The following is a 20,692-nucleotide window of genomic DNA, read 5'->3' as shown; positions in this document are numbered from 1 at the left end:
TGATGTCCTTAGGTTAGTTAGGTTTAAGTAGTTCTAAGTACTAGGGGACTGATGACCGTAGCAGTTACGTCCCATAGTGCTCAGAGCCATTTGAACCAGACTTTTCCTCTGCCCCAACACCTTGAGAAACCTGGAACTTTGATGTAATACCTTGTTTATTTTGAAGGTTAATCGAATTTTAAACATACGAGAAAAGAATGAGATTTTCACTCTGCAGCGGAGTGTGCGCTGGTACGAAACTTCCTGGCAGATTAGAACTGTGTGCCCGACCGAGACTCGAACTCAGGACCTTTGCCTTTCGCGGGCAAGTGCTCTACCAACTAAGCTACCGAAGCACGACTCACGTCCGGTAGTCACAGCTTTACTTCTGCCAGTATCCGTCTCCTACCTTCCAAACTTTACAGAAGCTCTTCTGCGAACCTTGCACAATAGCACTCCTGAAAGAAAGGATACTGCGGAGACATGGCTTAGCCACAGCCTGGGGGATGTTTCCAGAATGAGATTTTCACTCTGCAGCGAAGTGTGCGCTGATACGAAACTTCCTGGCAGATTAGAACTGTGTGCCCGACCGAGACTCGAACTCGGGACCTTTGCCTTTCGCGGGCAAGTGCTCTACAGTTTTAATCTGCCAGGAAGTTTCGTATCAGCGCACACTCCGCTGCAGAGTGAAAATCTCATTCTGGAAACATCCCCCAGGCTGTGGCTAAGCCATGTCTCCGCAGTATCCTTTCTTTCAGGAGTGCTAGTTCTGCAAGGTTCGCAGAAGAGCTTCTGTAAAGTTTGGAAGGTAGGAGACGGATACTGGCAGAAGTAAAGCTGTGAGTACCGGACGTGAGTCGTGCAGTCGGTAGAGCACTTGCCCGCGAAAGGCAAAGGTCCCGAGTTCGAGTCTCGGTCGGGCACACAGTTTTAATCTGCCAGGAAGTTTCATACGAGAAAAGCTTGTTTTATTCAGTGATTATTCGAGTTTTAAATCATAACTAATAACGCTGTGACTTTTCAAGCTTTCCCGGCGGAGTGAGTGACGTACGGCTGCCCTGTTAGTAACTGTAGCGTACAGCGCACGTGCAGGAGGACCGCTCTGCGACTTTGGGCAGAGGGCGTTTGAGTATGGCGTTACCCATCTACATATCATTAGGCATGCGTGATTTCCGCGCCTGCCATTCTTCGCTCTTTTTCTATATACAGAGCGTCGATGTGCGGATACCGTTAGTCGCACCTAGCCACTAGCAAGGTTCAACCACGTGAAGAAATCGGACAACTGCTTCGAGGAAGTACTGTGCAATTGGCACAACTTCGTCCGGAAGCAAATCCGTGAAGATTACATAATAATTATTGTCAAAATGTCGAAAAAACGTTAAGTTATTATTAGTTTTTTACAGATCAGTATTCACTTCCCTTGAAACACAGTCTGGGAAACCCTGCTTTAAATTGGAAATGACCCTTGGAGGCGCGTTGAATAGAAAACAGTGCCCAAAAACCTTATCGTCCATCACGTTGTAGGTGCTGCCTCTGCCGAAGTTCTTTTATCTCTATTCCACAGGTGGTGACTTCCTGTGATGAAAATTGAGAAACAGTTTTCCAATTGGAAAAAGAGCACAAACGCTGCAGTTTATCTCATATTTCTATAGGAAGGTTCCAGGCGTAATTTGTTTATCGTAAACGAGAACACTTCGATGTTTCTGATGGTTGTCTGAGTCTCTAATTGGGCAATTACCTTACAACAGCCGTCGTAAGTGTTGTTACAACAGTACTCTTCCTTCTTCAAAAGCTGTTGTCTGTGTTTCAGTGAGAAGCTGGCAGCATATCCCCTTCGTTTCTCCTGCTGATGTAAATATTTTTGTTTGAGTGTACTTGGAGAAAAGCTGTTGCAGACAGTTCTCTGCTTATCAGTAAAAACCGATGGAAATTGGCAGCCAATGCGAGACTCCTCTTGTGGCGTTGGTGAGATAGGCTTCCATGTCGAGCAGGTCATCGGCTTTATTTCGTATGCACATGGATAATTGCACATTCATAAAAAATGAGTTTCATATTTTTTGTCGGAGACACACTGACGCAGAACTGAATTAAAGCAAGTCGTAATCAGATTGAGGTCCACACAATCCCCGTTGTGTGTAGCGATCGTTGAATGTAAACAACGAAGAAAAGAACAGCAATCAACAGCGGGGCTCAATAGAGGGCACCACACGTCTCTGACGTCAGATTTTCTTCCTTTACAAACATGTAAGTAATGGTTACAGTTTATGTTAGACTCCTGTATGTTCTCCATCAAGCAGTATTGTTTACTACTTGGCTCTTTGGACTAATTCACCTGTTGTTATATGGTACGTAACTGTGTAATGCTTATTGTTTGCTCTTATGATTCGATTTTACTATCTTATTGTTGTTCCTGTTCTTTGTAATCTTTAGCACAGAAGATGGATATGTAACAGTTGAAATTTAGATCTACTGTAATAAAACGACTGTTTTCGCGACAGACTGCTGTTTTCTTCTCCACTGTCTAGAAACAGTTCTCCAATTGGCACTCCCTTTTTCCCCAACACTTTCTCGCTCAATATTTGCCAGCAAAGTCCCCCACTGTGCAATGGGTGATTACCTTTAGGTAAAACAAGGACAATCAGCATACAAAAACATTTACTAGAGATTTATTATCCTTTCTTTTTATTCTGTTAAGTGTTCATACATACCGTATATTTCCCTTGTTGGTGCTGTATTTTATGTGGTTGCAGAGTGCTTCAAACATCCCACTGGTAGTTGTAACGTAGCGACAGTCGAACACCTGTAAGGAGACAAAGAAAAAAAGGTTAGCCACCTAAAATGTAAACGCAGTAGTAAGTAAAGCCTTCAGAATGATTACATTCACCAGTGGGCAATTTGTTAGTAATAAGATTACTTCACTGTCGATTCTCTTTTAAGGACAATTACGCCACAATTTATTTAGGATGCAGGGAATGCATAGGTAAAAGTTAATCTATAGGATCGTTGCATTCCAGGGAAAGGGGGAGGGAGGGGTTGGAAGAGGGGAACGCAGTTTGCACATTCTCATTCGTCTCGGGACTCGATGGCGGGGCTCTCACCCCGTCTGGTTTATGTTCTCTATTCTCTTTACAAATAGCTTAAGGTGGCGGTTAGATATTTCCTTTAACATAGTAGCAATTGTTCATTTTCTTGCATCCTCGTTGGACCAAAGTTGTACTCCGCTTCTAACAATTGGCGGAAGATTAAAGGTTACATCCTTCGTACACAAACGTTCCTGCCAACAGAACTTCGTAATACGATGCCTCGTGTTGGATCTTTCCTGACTTTCACCATTACTTCCGCTTTCTGTTTCTGTGTGAATACAAATGATATGTTCCGGGGAAAATTTTCACCTGAGAGGAGAGAGGAGAACAAAATTCGTTAGAAGCCTTGTACCTCTTGTTGTGGCCTTCAGTCCGAAGACTGGTTTGATGCAATCTGCACGCTATTCTCTTCATCTCTGCCTTGCCAAATCAACATTCAAGCGTTTAATGCGATCAGGCACGTTTCTTTCCTGTCGATATAGAATAACCATTGAAAGGTGGCTGCATTGAGTCACAGCGCCAGAGGTTGCGCCAAAGAGTATTATTCAGCCGCCTCCACTGGCAGTTGCCGCTGAGAAGTTGGTGAGGGCAGTAGTAGTTCTGAGGTAGGCGTGATTTGTGCTTGTTGAGACGTCGATAGGGTACTAGTTGTTCTGCTGGGCAAGACACCAGATGTTGTTGGATTGGGGATGTCATAATGATCAGAGTGTATTTTTCGTCAATATATATGAAGTTAATTTCTTTTTTTTTCAGTCCTAAATAACAATGCCTCTTGGTCACAGGTTCAGTCAACAAAGCATCTGGCTTGTGAGAGTGTAATTCTGGTTTCTATATGCAATTATAGTATTTCTAGTTTTTTTCTTACTTCAGTGTAAATCGGGTTTAAAATATCTTGTCTTATTGAGGTAGAACCGTGCCAGATGTGTACGTTGAATCACACTTCCACACACAGAACAGTTACACTTATGCTTTCTTCTTTCGTAACTTTATCGTTACTGGGGACTTAATTAATTAATTGTGTTAACGGAAATTTCCTTTCATTCCTTGTTGTTGTTCTATGCAGTCAGATTGCGTACTAATATTATTCAGGACCAACCGGTTATAAGAATGCGTAACCGGACAAACAAATACTAAAAACTAAAAATATTTGCATTATATTTAAGTAACCCCCCATGCACGTGGCGACCGCTGCTTCGGATCGTCCCTTGGAATTCTTTTGATTGTAAAAATAGCAGACAGTAGGATTGTTGTAGTAATTTGTAGTTCAGTAATTGTAGTCTATATTGCATGTGTAGATTTGGTAATTGAACACTTGTAGTTGTCTTGTCATTCTTCTAATGGTATTTTGACAGAATTTAATTTTTGATGTCTTGTATACGGTTTACAATTTTGTGCAACTATGAAGATTTTAATTGTTCGTTAATCGTGTTTGTCGGAAAGCTTTTCGTGTGAATGGTATTGTTGGTGATAAAGTGTTATATTGTGTGTAATTTTCGTATAGTGACGAGTTCTGTATGTTTTGTAAATGATTACGCGATCGATGAAAAAGGCAAAAATGATGGATAGGGAGAATGAAGAAAATGTTAACATGGCGAACTCGCCAACACAGGAGAACAGTATGATGAATAATGAAGCAGAAAATAATTTAATAAGTCGGGAAAATAGTCCGGAACCAGTTCAAAATTTTTCACAATCAGAAAATTTTCAGAATATGAGATTAATGACAAAAGATTCAGGAACAGTATCGAACACAGATAGCTTTACTGCTATGACGAAGGAAGTTAGTTTTACGGGAAGTGTTAGGGGCAAAAATAATTTCGAACACGTTAATATGGAGCAGTTGATGATTGCAATATTAAATTTGGGATCACGGTTAGACTCACAAATAGGAACAATTAAAACTGGTATGGGAACAATGGAAACACAGTTAAGATCTGAATTAAAAACAGTGGGATCACAAATAGGAACAATTAAAACTGAGATGGAAACAATGGAAAATGGTTAGACTCACGAATAGGGACATGTTTCAAAACCATGAAAGATGAATTAAAGAAAGAATTTAGAGAAGTACAACCGATTTTGAATGCTCACAATAATAGATTAATTTCAATAGAAATCAGACAAAAGGAACAGGATAGAGAACAGGAAGAAAGAGATCGCGTGATAGTACAAAAATTTTCAGAGTTAAATTTACAATGCGCACACGATAAGGAAGAAATGTTTGAAAGAATCGAGGAATCTGTACCAATTGAAAAAATGAATAACCTAACAAAACAATGTGAACAGTTAAATACTAAATGTGTCAATACTGAAACCCGAGTCGCGACACTTACGGAAGACGTAAATAAACATAAAGAACAAATAGGTGACTTACCGGAAAGAGCTGAGGAGGTTTCAGATAAATTGACAAGTCTTAAATTTAAATGAGGACAGAGATTGAGATGATACAGCTCCATTAACATTTGCAGAAACCGAAGAGTACCAGAACATAAACTAAACATGTTGAAAATCAAGGAAAATTTAATGAACGCTTTAAAAGAGAATTTGAGGCGTTACGAAAGCAAGTCAAACAAATTGAAAGCGAAATCGTAGGAAAAGACAGCAGAAGAAGTTTAGAATCACAGATAGCAGAGGGATTTGAAGAAAATAATTTATTTCATTTACGAGAAGCAACAAGAGAGCGCCAGGCGCGCGTACTTGACAATAATCGACATTGGGACGGGGACAGATGCGGTAGGTCTTTGTCGCCACGAGGCGAAAACTTTGACTATAAACACTTCGTAACTGTTCGGAAATTTAAGACCTTTCACAATTCTAAGAATGACATGTTCATGGTTAGATCAATTTATGTACGCACTTCCACCAAATTCGCCACTAAGTCACAAACTGATATTTATGTGCGGCTATTTATGTCCTCAGGGGATTCGCTACACTAAGTGAATATGTGCCGTAGCGTGGACAGGGTCCCGAGCTTAGTGGTGCTATTTCCCTTTTAGTTTTCTGCACCGCTGCCTACTCTTTTACTATTCTTTGTATCTATCAAAACAACTCTTCAACTATCAATCTAGAGAGTCGGTAAAGAATAACCGGATATGACTATTTTACCCAAAAGTGATTTCGGAAATTAACGTTTGGACTTACTATATCTTCAGCAGCATTCATTCGTAGTTTAAAAGAAATTTTACCTGTTTATCTTCGTGACAATATTACTTCATATGTTGACGATATTCTTATTGCTAAACGTTCTTGGAGTGAGCATAACAAAATTTTGGATTCATTATTACGTATTTTTGCAAGAGTTGGCATTACTCCCCAAACATGAACATTACTGAATACACCTGGGATGCCTTGCCACGTGGTGTCCAGAAGAGATCTCCATCCCCTCGTACTCTTATGCATTTAGGGACAGCTCTGCAGGATTCATGGGGTCAGTTCCCTCCAATACTACTTCAGTCATTAGTCGAGTCCATGCCACATCTTGTTGTGACATCTCTGAGTGCTCGAGGAGGCACTACACGATATTAGGCAGGTATACCAGTTTCTTTGGCTCTTCAGTGAAAGATTTTTGCTAACTTATGTGGCGATCTAAGTTAAATTTTAATAAAGTAATCAGTCGACAGATGTGTCTTTTGGCACATATTTGGCTCCTGTCCCCATCTCTGCAGATCGCTAAACGAGACTCTTAAATGTCTGATGATGTCCTTCAAAGACTGAAACCGGTTACCATGGGTAAAATGTTTTGCGATCAAGACTGATTAATTTATTAAAATGTTGTGCAGAGGATGGCGGAGGGTACAGAGTACCAGAGATAGCGATTTACTGTCCTAATTTCATTCGCATATTAAGCCTCTGTGCGTCGACTTTTTAACGATGTTTTGTAAAAAAAAAACCTGGAAAAACAGGTGCTATAACAATATGTCCGAAAACCAACGACTGTTGCGAGACGGACCAGTTTCCTTGTGACGAGTAATGTGTAGATTTTGGTGGTGTTGGCCGCCTCACTGTAGCAGTTCATTTTGTATTGTCACAATAAGCACGTATGGCACAAGCAAATCCTCGAGCAATCATGGAATTGGAAGAGGATCGCTTCAGTATCTGCTGCTGCTGTTTATGTGTTTAAAAATATGTTCAAATGTATGTGAATTCCTAAGGGACCAAACTGCTGAGGTCCCTAGACTTACACACTACTTAAACTAACTTATGCTAAGAACAACACACACACACACACACACACACACACACACACACACACACACACACACACACACATGGCCGAGCGGTTCTAGGCGCTTCAGTCTGGAACCGCGCGACCGCGTCACGGTCGCAGGTTCGAAACCTGCCTCGGGCATGGATGTGTGTGTCGCCCTTAGGTTAGTTAAGTTTAAGTAGTTCTAAGTTCTAGGGGGCTGATGACCTCAGATGTTGAGTCCCATAGTGCTCAGAGCCATTTGAACCATTTTGAACACACCCATGCCCGAGGGAAGACTCGAACCTCCGGCGGAAGGAGCGGCAGAATCCGTGACGCGGCCACTTCACGCAGCATTTATGTATTTTATGAGACTAAACATGTAAGATCATCAGCCTCCTACTCACCACCCAAGACGGAATCAACAAACCCAATCTGTCTGTATCGAGAGCAAATCTGATGCCCAAGAGTGAGAATGTTTTCTTAATGTTTGCGTAATGTGTATCTGGCATAGGATGTGTGTACCGTCCTGGTACTCACATAGTGGGACATGGGAAACCACCTAAAACCACATCCAGGCTGACAGATACAATGACCCTCGTTGTTGATCCACCGGGTGGTTCGAACTGGGGCAATCTGCTCTGTTAATGAGTCAAAATGGCTGCTTTAACGGGTACAGGTTTCTGTGTTGGTGGTTCAGTATCAACAATTGGGTAAGAATTGTCAGTGACAGACTCATTGGGGCATACACTTATCCATGAGACAGTGTCTCATGGGCGAACGATTGGTGAAGGAGGTCCGTTGCCATGGACCCGCGATTCATCGAACCTCAATCTGTTGGATTTCTGGCTATGAGGACATTTAAATGCGTAGGTGTATGCCCAGATCCTCGATAATATGCAGATGTTGCAGGTGCATATCACCAGTTCATGTGATGCTATCTAAATCGAGCCAGCTTTATTCGAAAGAGAATATGATTCATTGTGAAGGAAGGTTAAATGAATGTAGGCTATGTGAACAGGCATGGTAAACACATGCAACAACGCTTATAGTGACTATGCAGCAGGCAGATGGGAATAAGTGATCAAATTGATCTATATATTAACGATATTTGTTTTCAGACATACCGTTAGAGGAACTTTCCTTCTATTTTTGATCAACACCACCTCTCGCAGGAATTCGGACCCTTTTTTTAAAAAAATTACCCTGTGTATGTTACGTTATTCTCATCACATCTATGCCAGATATTATGATGATGGCAGCAGAATGGTTCCATTGTCTTCCTCAAACATAGGTTCTGTAGATTCATCCAATATTGACGTGAACTACGCCGTTTTTTTTTTTCTAATGATTGCCAATTATGTTAACTGATTCTTCCTCCGCTTCTTTGTACAAAAACGTAGGATTAAATGGAAAGCGCAATACTGTGTATGATCTACATAATTAATAAATATATTTTTTCGGCTTACTGTTTTTCGGCTTACAATTACATGACGAGATTTTAACTGACTATCGCCGACAAAGAAGTTACAATATTTGTAAATAACACCGGAAGAGATGTTACTCATCTAAACTGAGATACAAACACACAGTAACTGTCGTCTTTGACAATGTAGTGGTAATGGAATTAACCATTTAAAAAGGTGAACAATAAATAAATATAAAGAGAGAACCAGCAGGAGGAGGAGGAGATTAGTATTTAACGTCACATCGTCAGAAGAGTCATTAGAGGCGAAGTACAAGCTCGAATTACGGAATCTTTGGGAAAAAAATCGGTCATGACCTTTCAAAGGAATCACCCCGGCATTTTCCTGAAACGATTTAAGGCAATCACGGAAAACCTAAATCAGGATGGCCAGACGCAAGTGTGAACCGAATGTGAGCCCAGTGTCCTAATCACTGCCCAACCCACTTGGTGGGCGACCAGGGAAGACATTAATGCTAAACATGACAATCATCTCCTATTTGAGAATTTGAATTAAATTAACGATCATAATAAAATAAAATTACCCTTTGGAAGATTACTAAAAAATAGCTTGAAGAGCTGTTACATATGGAAAGTGATATGGAAACAGAGTAAAAGATACAATTGGAAATCGTGATATGGGGGACTTGGGCAATCACATTAAAATAAAAATAAACAACGAAGGAACAGAAATGAACAGACATTGTTGCAGTTATGGAAAACTTTGTCAGCTTTTACCTAATTAATAGTGTTACAACTGGACTGTCAAAGATGATATTTACTGTACGTTTGACATTCAGTCTAAATAAACAATATCTTTTCCATTGTTGTTTAGAAATATTGTAACTTACTTCATAACGATAGTCAGTTAAAATCTGTTGATTGACTTGTAAACGGAAAACGCGTTAAGTAAATCATATGGAGTTTCCTTTATGGATGCACCGCACTATCCGAGAACCATTCCAAAAAAAAAAAGTAATTTAACTGTGGTTTCCTAATACTGGTTTTTCTGCATGTACTCGTATTGTGGACAGCTGTTGAGCGGTCATAGTACAGTGTCTCGCGGGGTCTATGATAGTACGTCTCGCCTCCGGCATAATGGTGCAAGGAAATTCTAGCCGTTTCTAGGTAGGTATTTTTAGTTTTTTTACCGACATCCTGCACCCCTGTTCTGCAGTTATAGGTTCAAATCCGAGACCAGCCGTACTAATTTAGGTTTTTCATGGTTTCCCTAGATAGTATACGAGGAATGAGAGACAGGTCCTTCGAAAGCACATGGACAATTTACTGCCTTATCCTTCCCCTGTTCTAGCGCGCGCTCCATCCTTAAAATCAAATTTAAAGTACAGGATGGACGAAATAACACTGGCCCCGAAAATATTACACGCACCTTAAGATAGGCAACTCAACTTACATCTTCCTCCTTGAGTATGGATGGCCTAAGATAGATTGCCTGTCTTAATGTGCATGTAATATTTTATGGACCAGTGTAATTTTGTGCACCTTATAGTTCCCATTTGACAGCATGCTGGACTGCTTCCGCTACCAATACACCAATGGGGCCTTGACACCGTCGATTCTCACTGTATCACTGGTTCCAATGAGAGAAGCATTGTACCGGCCAATTGTCAAATGACACTTTTCTGAGCACTGTAATTTCGCTTTTTTTTTAAAAGAAAAGAGCTAACTGCGGCTGCAGTTAAAATTAAAAACAGGTTTTTATTATCCTTTGAGACGTCGTATAGTTCCGTACATGTGATTTTCAGAATTTTTTCGAGCTTTTCGTGGGAAACAGAGACTTGATAAGAGTTAAATATTGAATAAATATGAGAGTTGAATAAATAAGAGTTGAATAAATATAAGAGTTAAATGTTGAATAAATTGCGAAAATCGCCGTTTTCTGTTGCTTATACGTAACAAATGCAAGTCGATACGGAGGTTTGGAAATATTGGCTGCGGACAGAGATGCTATGGTAGCCAACGCAAAAGAAAAGTATTTTGGTAGATTCAACAGTATTTGAGATGTAACCAGATAAGGTCTAAACTGTTTCCGTACCTCAAACTACACTTGATCAAAAACTATGATAGAACTCGGCCCCGGCCCGCATCTCATGGTCGTGCGGTAGCGTTCTCGCTTCCTACGCCCGGGTTCCCGGGTTCGATTCCCGGCGGGGTCAGGGCTGGATGGCTGGATGTTGTGTGATGTCCTTAGGTTAGTTAGGTGTAAGTAGTTCTAAGTTCTAGGGGACTGATGGCCATAGATGTTAAATCCCATAGTGCTCAGAGTCATTTGAACCATTTTTTTGAACTCGGCCCGTAATTAGAAGTAAGACAGATGTTTGACGCGCGTGGTAGCTCTATAGAGGTGAATACCAGATGCCTGAGTCAATGTCATATGTTATGTCATTTTTGTAGGAGACAGAGACGTAACACTTTGACTGCCAAAACTGTCAACGGACGGATCGTGATAATTTCGGCAGACTGGTGATTCCGTCATCTAACGGTATACAGTTTCTCCCGCTTTTAAATACGAAATCACTTATATTGGTGGGCTCTATGGGTCTTCATTGGGTTGCATTGGATATTTAGTTACTAAAACAGCTGTAAAATGACCGGCATTCCAAGAAACGGCAAGCTTTCCGTGGCCAGCAGTCAAAATGTTGAGAGATTTACTATCGTCATGGAGAGCTGCGTTGGGCATCTGAAGAGAGCCCTTGTGATTTTCCGTCAGATGTCAACCAGTTTAAATCACCAATTCATCTACGGGACGTCAAACCCTATGAAACGTCCCTTTAGAAAAATTATTGAATTACTGTGTTGATAAATCTCTTACATTATTTCATTTTCAAACAGCTGAGCAAAACTGAACGTACCCAGACATTTCGCTCTTTACCTATTCTAATCAACACTAAACTACCACACAATATTTTTAGCGCAACGCAATCTGACTTTCTACAATCACTAAAAAAGAATGGCCCTCACTAACAATAACTTATACCTTTCACAAATCACTTACCTCACAAATATCTTCGTTACTCGAACTACTGCAATACAGCGAGCGGCACTACTGCCAGCTAAATAAAAGATTCAAACTACTGAAGGCAATAACTACTAACAGGCATAGTTAGCAAATGAAAGATTTTGATAGAGAACAAACAAAGTATTTACCTTAATAGTGTTCAAAAGTCATAATATACATAGCAATTCATGACATCCATTCTTACAAATGTACTGTTTCTGATGGACACACTTCCAGATCATCCGCTCTCAAAAATCCGCCATTTCTCTCCCCACATCCACCACTGCTGGCGGCTCACCTCCAACTGCGCAACGCTACGCGCTGTTAACAGCCAACAGCCCAACACTTCAATAGCAAAGAACAATGCAAACCAGCCACAGACTGTACACAGCACAGCCAGTGATTTTCATACAGAGGGCTACGTGGCGTAACCTAAACAGCCTACTTACACCTACTTCGCCTTCTACGTGATACGCTCGTAATTGCTTTCTGGACTCCAATTACGGACCATCTCAAGTGAATAATTTTATTTGTAATGAAATGTTAGTTGCGCTCGGTGTTAATGTCAGGTTAAAAGTGAGCAGACGAGAACTCGTAACCAGGCACCTATGCGCACAACTGTTCCGGGAAGGAAGGATAAGGTCGCTGGACTCTGAACACAAGATCTGATAAGAAATCAGAAATGGCTCTTTTAATAGACCATCCTGTCGCACGCCTTAAGTGATTTTAGGAGACTAAGGAAGGTGTAACTCTGACTACTGGACAGGGCATTAATCTCCGCTTCTCCTGGAAAAGTTGTTACAATAGGGCGATCTGCACGCCATTCATCTACCGGAACACAGCTTCAATAGCCACTGCATTTTCTGGAGACATTACATCCTCTACATGAGCTCTTGTGATATCCCCACAGCTAAGGACCGTTGATGTATAGAGAAAGATAGTGACACATTGGAGTTTAGAGGCGGTTACTGAAGGACGCTTGAGGTCAAGGCCCGTAGTGCAGTGCTTCAGAAGAGCAGGTACCCGGAATTCGAAACTGTATACATCACACAATATTTTAGTGCTTCGTTAATGGTCAGCGATGTTATGCTCCGAACAGTGAAAGAACCCATAAAATTCTAGCAGATCATCATAAACCAATGCCTTTTATCAAAAAACCTTTCGTTTGCTACGCGGCAAATATCGGAAAAGACGAAAGTCATGCGGAGCAGAATGACGCTAGCAGTGAACTTAACAGCAATACTGAACGCCATGCAGTAAGCAGACCACGTGAAGGACTTTTGCTGTGTTGGAGGAAGAATGAGGCACCTTGGACGAAGCAAGGAAGATGCGAAAAACAGACTAACACAGGTGAAGTCTGTATTCCTTGCTGAAATAAAAGCTCTGCAATGTAAGGATGTACGCAAGTATCATTAGTAAGGAAGCTAGTTTTTCTTACTTCTATTTGCAGAACTTTGGCAACTTCCCGTTGAATCTTGTTTGAACGTGGCTTGTGGCAGGATGCGACCGACGACAACGAACGTCCTGCCTTTTTTAACATCTGTGATTGGTCAAACAAGCTAGCGTGTGAAGTCGTGGAAATTTTCCACTTAACTCTGTTCAAAATTTCGTCCAATAAACTGGTGTGGGTCCAGAACAACGGTCTCCTACTTTTTTTTTTTTTTTAGTGTTCCCTCGAACGGGCAACCGTCTGACGCCTCTTCAGCTGTTAAGCGATTGGTCCGCCACACCTCTCTGTAAATATGCACCGGATAGCGACGGTTAACGAGGGAAGTCAAAAGATTTGCAGAAGCCATTTTCTCCTGCTAATAGCCTTTTGAGTGCACCGTTTTCTTCGGATTACGTTTGGCATAACGGATACCTATTAAACATCTAAATTTTACATGTAGGTAACGATCTCGTTTACATAATTTAAGTACCAACAGAATTAATGCTCTTTGGTATCGTGTGAAGTGAGTATTTACTTCGATTTGATGTTCCTTTTTCACGAAGCATGACTACGATCTCTGCATTAAATCATCAATCTGATAATAAATAATTGCTTTTCGCACTTAATGAATGGATATGAAGTCCCACGCTTCTTGACGGCGAGCGTAGGGGAAAGATGCTGGAGACCCGCACCGCCGTGCTAGGCAAGGTCCTAATGGAGGTGGTTTGCCGTTGCCTTCCTCCGACCGTAATGGGGATGAATGATGATGATGAAGACGACACAACAACACCCAGTCGTCTCGGGACAGGTGAAAATCCCTGACCCCGCCGGGAATCGAACACGGGACCCCGAGTTCGGGAAGGAAGAACGCTGTCGCGAGACCACGAGCGGAGGACTTTAACTAAATAGTTGGGTATATATCCAAATTTGCGTATGCAGAATTTTTATCAGTCTTACTGCATTTTCGATGGGCTGACTTTGTAATTAGTGTACCCCCACAACAGGACGACACAGTCGTATCCTACACAATTGTGCACACTCACAACAGGACGATGCAGTCGTATCCTACACAATTTCTTGATCAGAATGAACATTCACAGGCGAGAGAAGATGTTGATAGGTTGGGACCATTTGGAATTATTAGAATTTTACCCAGCATTGTGGCTTAGCTGCTTGTTTCCTTCGAGACCCATCTGTAATGATAGTGCATGCTGGTATGCAAATCCTGTCCAACTATCCTCTCGGAGGTTTTGGTTCATACCAATGTTTTGTGTTGCAATGTTCAGAGCTTATTGCATTCTCAAGAGAATCCACATCCTATCAACCCTATCATCTGTGAACAAAGATAGCTTGCTGTCATTAAGGGTAATGTATGTAATCCACCTCCTCCCCTCTATTAAAGATTAATATTAATACGATTCTTGAGAGGGAAGATATGTCTAGCTAATACATTTTTGTTCCGTGGTATATAATTCACTCTTCATTCCCCGACCACGTCCATTCCGCCATTTTCCCTATATACCCTGTGACACTGATGGAAGGAGACCTGCTTGAGGACTGAATAACAAATATTTAACAAAACTCGTTTCGTTGATCGTCGTGCTGAAGTCTCAGTATTAATGTCCATTGCGGTTTTCAAGTAATTCATTGGGTCATATGTACGTAAACTTGCATAGAAACCTCACATGACGCTGCACACGGTGGATATGGGCTACAGGAAGTCTTTGATTGTTACTAATAAGTATCATCATGAAACTTCCTGCCAGATTAAAACTGTGTGCCAGACCGAGACTCGAACTCGGGACCTTTGCCTTTCACATGGAAGTGCTCTACCATCTGAGGTACTGGCAGAAGTAAAGCTGTGATGACGGGGCATAGTCGTGCTTAGGTAACTCAGTTGGTGAGCACTTTCCCGCGAAAGGCAAAGGTCCCGAGTTCGAATCTCGGTCTGGCACACAGTTTTACTCTGCCAGGAAGTTTCATATCAGCACACACTCCGCTACAGAGTGAAAATCTCATTTAAGTATCATCATAGTTACAAGAAGTTCTTGCCATTAGCCAAAAAGAGTGATCCGAAAAAAAAACTCAAATGTGAATAAGGCTAAGGAACAGAAACAGATGGGTTTAAACAAGATATCGATAACTTTTAATGTATATAGAATTTTTTTCTTCCTTTGATGCCATCTCCTGTATCCTACATGCAAACAATTTTTATCGTACTGATTTTATATGTTTAATTGCAATACTAACCTATTTTTATACTATATTATTTCGTTGCGCACTACACAATCACGTTAACTTCCCTTCTCTTGCACAGCGACCTGTTTCGCATCCAAAGCCAGTCGGATGCTTGCTGATGTGGTCTTGGTCTGCTGAGAGAAGTTACTGGACCATTTCTTGTGCTCACTCCTAGCGTTACTCTGCTCCCAGCTTTCTACTAGATATTGTACCATCAACTCAGGCACATGCAAGTAAGCTGATGTTAGATGTGTTGGTGAGAACCAAGGAAACGTTAGATTTGAAGGTAACACATTTCAAATAACCACTCAGACGACATGACTATCCCTCTCGACACTCACTGGCATTTGACAAAGAGAAGTGTTCAAGTAGGTGTCGGGTTTTCAAATGTAGCTGTCTAGACATGCGTCACAGGTTAGTGGCAGGCGGTGTCCCAAAAATGATTGCATTTAGAGTAAGAAGCGGCTGACACATTCTGCAAGACTCGCCCATCATTTTTCAGGATAATGCTCAGGCGCTTGGGGCCTAAGTTGTGATGGATTTGTTCGATAGGTGGGACTGGAAAGTCCTACCACACTTCCCGGACTTAAGCTCCAGTGACTTCAACTTTACTGCTAAGTTGAAGAAAGCGCATAACGACATTAGTTCCAAATTTCCAGAAGGCTTTTGACACCGTTCCTCACAAGCGACGCAAATTGCGTGTCCATGGAGTATCGTTTCAATCGTGCGACCCCATTCATGATTTCCTGTCGGAAAGGTTACAGTTCTTGGCAACAGACGGGAATAAGTCCACAGATATGTGAGTGACTCGAAGACTTCTTAAATAATAGAACCCAGTACGTTGTCTTCGACGGCTAGTGTACATCAGAGTCAAGTGTATCGTCAGGAGTTCCCCAAAAAGTGTGACAGAATAACTGTTTTTCTATATATACGTAACTGATTTGGCGGACAGGGTTGTTTGCTTATGAAGCCGCAGTGTACTGCAAGACGAGTTAGACACAACGTCCAGTTGGTGTGATGAATGGCAGCTAGCCCTAAATGTGGAAAAATGTATGTTAATGCGGATGAGTAGGAAGAACAAACTTGTAATGTTCTAATACATTATTACTAGCACTCTGCTTGACAAAGTAAAGTCGTTCAAATATCTGGGCGTGAAGTTGCAAAGAGATATGACGTGGAACGAGCGTGTGGGAACTGCGGTAGAGAAGGCGAATAGTCGACTTTGGTTTATTGGGAGAATTTTAGGAAAGCGCAGTTTACCTGTAAAGGCGACCGCATATAAAACGCTGGTGCGACCTGTTCTTCACTAGTTCAAGAGTGTTTAGGATCCACACCAGGTCGGCTTGAAGGAAGACATCGAAGTAATTCAGAGACGGACTGCTAAATTTTTGAGATAAACTCAGTTCCTGGCGGGAAGACGACGTTCTTTTCCAGAAAGACTATAGGGAAAATTTAGAGAACCGCCATTTGAAGCAGACTGCCGAATTATTCTACTGCCGAAAATATACTTTGCTCTTAAGGACTACGAAGATGGGGTACGATAAATTAAGGCTCACATGCGGGCATATAGACAGTCGTTTTTTCCTCACTCTATTTGCGAGTGTAATAGGAAAGCAAATGGCTAGTAGCGGCACAAGGTACCCTACGCCAGGCACCATAAGGTGGCTTGCGGAGTGTCTATGTAGATGTAGATGTCTTCAAATAAAACAGAAGTAATATCTGGCGTCTCCCCAACAAAGTGTTGCAGATCCTCTGCATTTCCTAATCTGCATAAACGGTTTAGGAAACAATCTGAGCACCGCTCTTAGATTGTTTGCAGATGCTGCTGCTATTTTCCGTGTTCTAAAGTCATCAGATGATCAAAACCAACTGCAAAATGATTTGGACAAAATATCTGTATGGTGCGAAACGTGGCGATTAGTTCTAAATAATGAAAACTGTGAAATCATCCACCTGAGTGCTAAAAGGTAATCGCTAAATTTCGGTTACACGGTAAATGAAACAAATCTAAATGCTGTGAATTCAGCAGCTACATACTTGTGGCTTACAGTTATGAATAACGTAAATTGGCACGATCACAGATACAATGTCGATGGAACGCAAGCCAAAAACTGCGATGTACTGGTAGAATACTTAGAAAATGCAACAGGTCTACTAAAGAGACTGTTTATACCATTCTGATCCGCCCTCTTTTGGAGCATTACTGTGCGCTGTGGGATCCGCATCAGTTAGGACTGAAGGAGGTCATTGAGACAATCCAAAGAAAGAAACTTCGTGGCAGATTAAAATTGTGTGCCGCACCGAGACTCGAACTCGGGACCTTTTCCTTTCGTGGGCAAGTGCTCTACCAACTGAACTACCCAACCACGAGTCACGACCACTCTCCACAGCTTCAGTTCTCCCAGTAGGTAGGAGACGAGGTACTGGCAGAATTGAAGCTGTGGGGACGACTGGTAAGTCGTGATTGGGTAGCTTGTGGGTAGAGCACTTGCCCGCGAAAGGCAAAGGTTCCGAGTTCGAGTCTCGGTCCGGCACACAGTTTTAATTTGCCAGGAAGTTTCATGTCAGCGCACACTTCGCTGCAGAGTGAAAATCTCGTTCTCAATCCAAAGGAAAGCAGCTCATTTTGTATCATTTAGGAGCAGGGGGAGAGAGCGCCGCGGATGTAATATGCAGCATAACGCGTTAAGTATTGAAGCATGTCATGATTCCCTAGCCCTTGCGGTTGCGTCAGGTTCTTAGGCTCTCAGCGAGCACCAGCTTTAGGAAATTTCAACGTATCATGAATAATATCGTACACCGCACTATAGGAAGTGTTGAATGCTGCGGTAGGATTCGCAGCTGCACATGCCGGTCGTTCAAAGTTGCTGGCTCACTGGCTCGACATTTTGCGGGCTTGCAGCTGTTACCGGGTGGCCGGAGAGTGACGACTTTCTAAGAGTCACTCGACCCCCCCCCCCCCGCCCCCACCCTTGAGAGAATGCACATTGCTAGGGTCCATACAGTCGACCTCATAAACGCCAGGCATGTCTCTGTGAATTTTACACAGTTTTTGCTCTCTGGTCCACAAATGTCCTACTACACTTCGCTGCTCTACACTACATCTATGTTCATACTCCGCAAGACACCTGACGGTGTGTGGCGGAGGGTACCTTGAGTACCTTTATCGGTTCTCCCTTCTATTACAATCTCGCATTGTTCGTGGAAAGAAGGATTGTCGGTATGCTTCTGTGTGGGCTCTAATCTCTATGATTTTATCCTCATGGTCTCTTCGCGAGATATACGTAGGAGGGAGCAATATACTGCTTGGCTCTTCGGTGCAGGTATGTTCTCCAATTTTAACAAAAGCCCGTACGAAGCTACTGAGCGTCTCTCCTGCAGAGTCTTCCACTGGAGTTTATCTATCATCTCCGTAACGCTTTCGCGATTACTAAATGATCCTGTAACGAAGCGCGCTGCTCTCCGTTGGATCTTCTCTATCTCTTCTATCAACCCTATCTGGTACGGATCCCACACTGCTGAGCAGTATTCAAGCAGTGGGCGAACAAGCGTACTGTAACCTACTTCCCTTGTTTTCGGATTGCATTTCCTTAGGATTCTTCTAATCAATCTCAGTCTGGCACCTCCTTTACCGACGATCAACTTTATATTCCATTTTAAATCACTCCTAATGCGTACTCCCAGATAATTTATGGAATTAACTGCTTCCAGTTGCTGACCTGCTATTTTGTAGCTAAGTGATAAGGGATTTATCTTCCTACGTATTCGCAGCACATTACACTTGTCTACATTGAGATTGAATTGCCATTCCCTGCACCATGCGTCAATTCGCTGCAGATCCTCCTGCATTTCAGTACAATTTTACATTGTTAAAACCTCTCGATAAACCACAGCATCATCTGCAAAACGCCTCAGTGAACTTCCGATGTCATCTACAAGTCATTTATGTATATTGTGAATAGCAACGGTTCTACGACACTCCCCTGCGGCACACCTGAAATCACTCTTACTTCGGAACACTTCTCTCCATTGAGAATGACATGCTGCGTTCTGTTACTTCGGAACTCTTCAATCCAATCACACAATTGGTCTGATAGTCCATATGCTCTTACTTCGTTCATTAAACGACTGTGGGGAACTGTATCGAACGCCTTGTGGAAGTCAAGAAACACGGCATCTACCTGTGAACCTGTGTCTATGGCCCTCTGTGTCTCGTGGACGAATAGCGCGAGCTGGGTTTCACACGACCGTCTTTTTCGAAACCCATGCTGATTCCTACAGAGTAGATTTCTAGTCTCCAAAAAAGTCATTATACTCGAACATAATACGAGTTCCAAAATTATACAGCTGATCGACGTTAGAGATATAGGTCTATAGTTCTGCACATCTGTTCGACGTCCCTTCTTGGAAATGGGGATGATCTGTGCTCTTTTCCAATCCTTTGAAAGGCAACGCTCTTCTAGAGACCTACGGTACACCGCTGCAAGAACGGGGCCAAGTTCCTTCGCGTACTCTGTGTAAAATTGAACTGGTATCCCATCAGGTCGAGCGGCCTTTCCTCTTTTGAGCGATTTTAATTGTTTCTCTATCCCTCTGCCGTCTATTTCGATATCTACCATTTTGTCATCAGTCTTCCTCTGTAAAACAGTTTTGGAAAGAGACATTTAGTATTTCGGCCTTTAGTCTGTCATCCTCTGTTTCAGTACCATTTTGGTCACAGAGTGTTTTGATCCACCTACCGCTTTGACTTAAGACCAAAATTTCTTAGGATTTTCTGCCAAGTCAGCACATAGAACTTTACTTTCGAATTCATTGAACGCCTCTCATATAGCCCTCCTCACACTACATTTCGCTCCGCTTAATTTTTGTTTGTCTGCAAGGCTTTGGCTATGTTTATCTTTGCTGTGAAGTTCCCTTTGCTTCCGCAGCAGTTTTCTAACTAGTTCTCTAACTAGTTGACGACAGTAATATGTGCGCCATGTTTGTTTCGTAGTTCAGGTTCTGTCGCTAGATCTGCACATGATAATAAAATGACCTCTGTAGCGCAAACATCAAACTATATCGCCGTGAAATTTCAACATTCACGCCCCAATATCAGGGGAGAAACAATTATTGTGCGTTGCTTTTGAATTACACCCACAGTCCCACTGCTCTGCACACCTCGTATTTGTCGAGATCTGATAGAGTGCACTGATTTTCAGAATGTGGACGTATTTCTTTTCCTGTTTCAGGACGCGGAATGTGCGCATAAGTTCTGATCATATGTTCCAACTAGCAACATCAACCATTCCTC

The 20,692-nt window shown here is 42.0% G+C and overlaps 1 protein-coding gene across 2 annotated transcripts in view; it reads right to left on the bottom strand.

The window, feature by feature from the left end:
- LOC126339265 (nitric oxide synthase, salivary gland) overlaps positions 1-20,692 on the bottom strand; it is a 1,479,392-nt gene that overhangs the window by 332,291 nt on the left and 1,126,409 nt on the right. For both annotated transcript variants that reach the window (XM_050001617.1, XM_050001616.1), the window contains exon 4: positions 2,688-2,779. In XM_050001617.1, the coding sequence (XP_049857574.1) occupies positions 2,688-2,779 (92 nt within the window). The remainder of the gene's footprint in view (positions 1-2,687; positions 2,780-20,692) is intronic.

This window comes from Schistocerca gregaria, chromosome 1 (genome assembly GCF_023897955.1).
Source record: "Schistocerca gregaria isolate iqSchGreg1 chromosome 1, iqSchGreg1.2, whole genome shotgun sequence".
In the NCBI taxonomy this organism is placed as follows: domain Eukaryota; kingdom Metazoa; phylum Arthropoda; class Insecta; order Orthoptera; family Acrididae; genus Schistocerca; species Schistocerca gregaria.
Note: the sequence above shows the minus strand (reverse complement) of the source record. Positions and strands in the feature narration are given on the sequence as shown.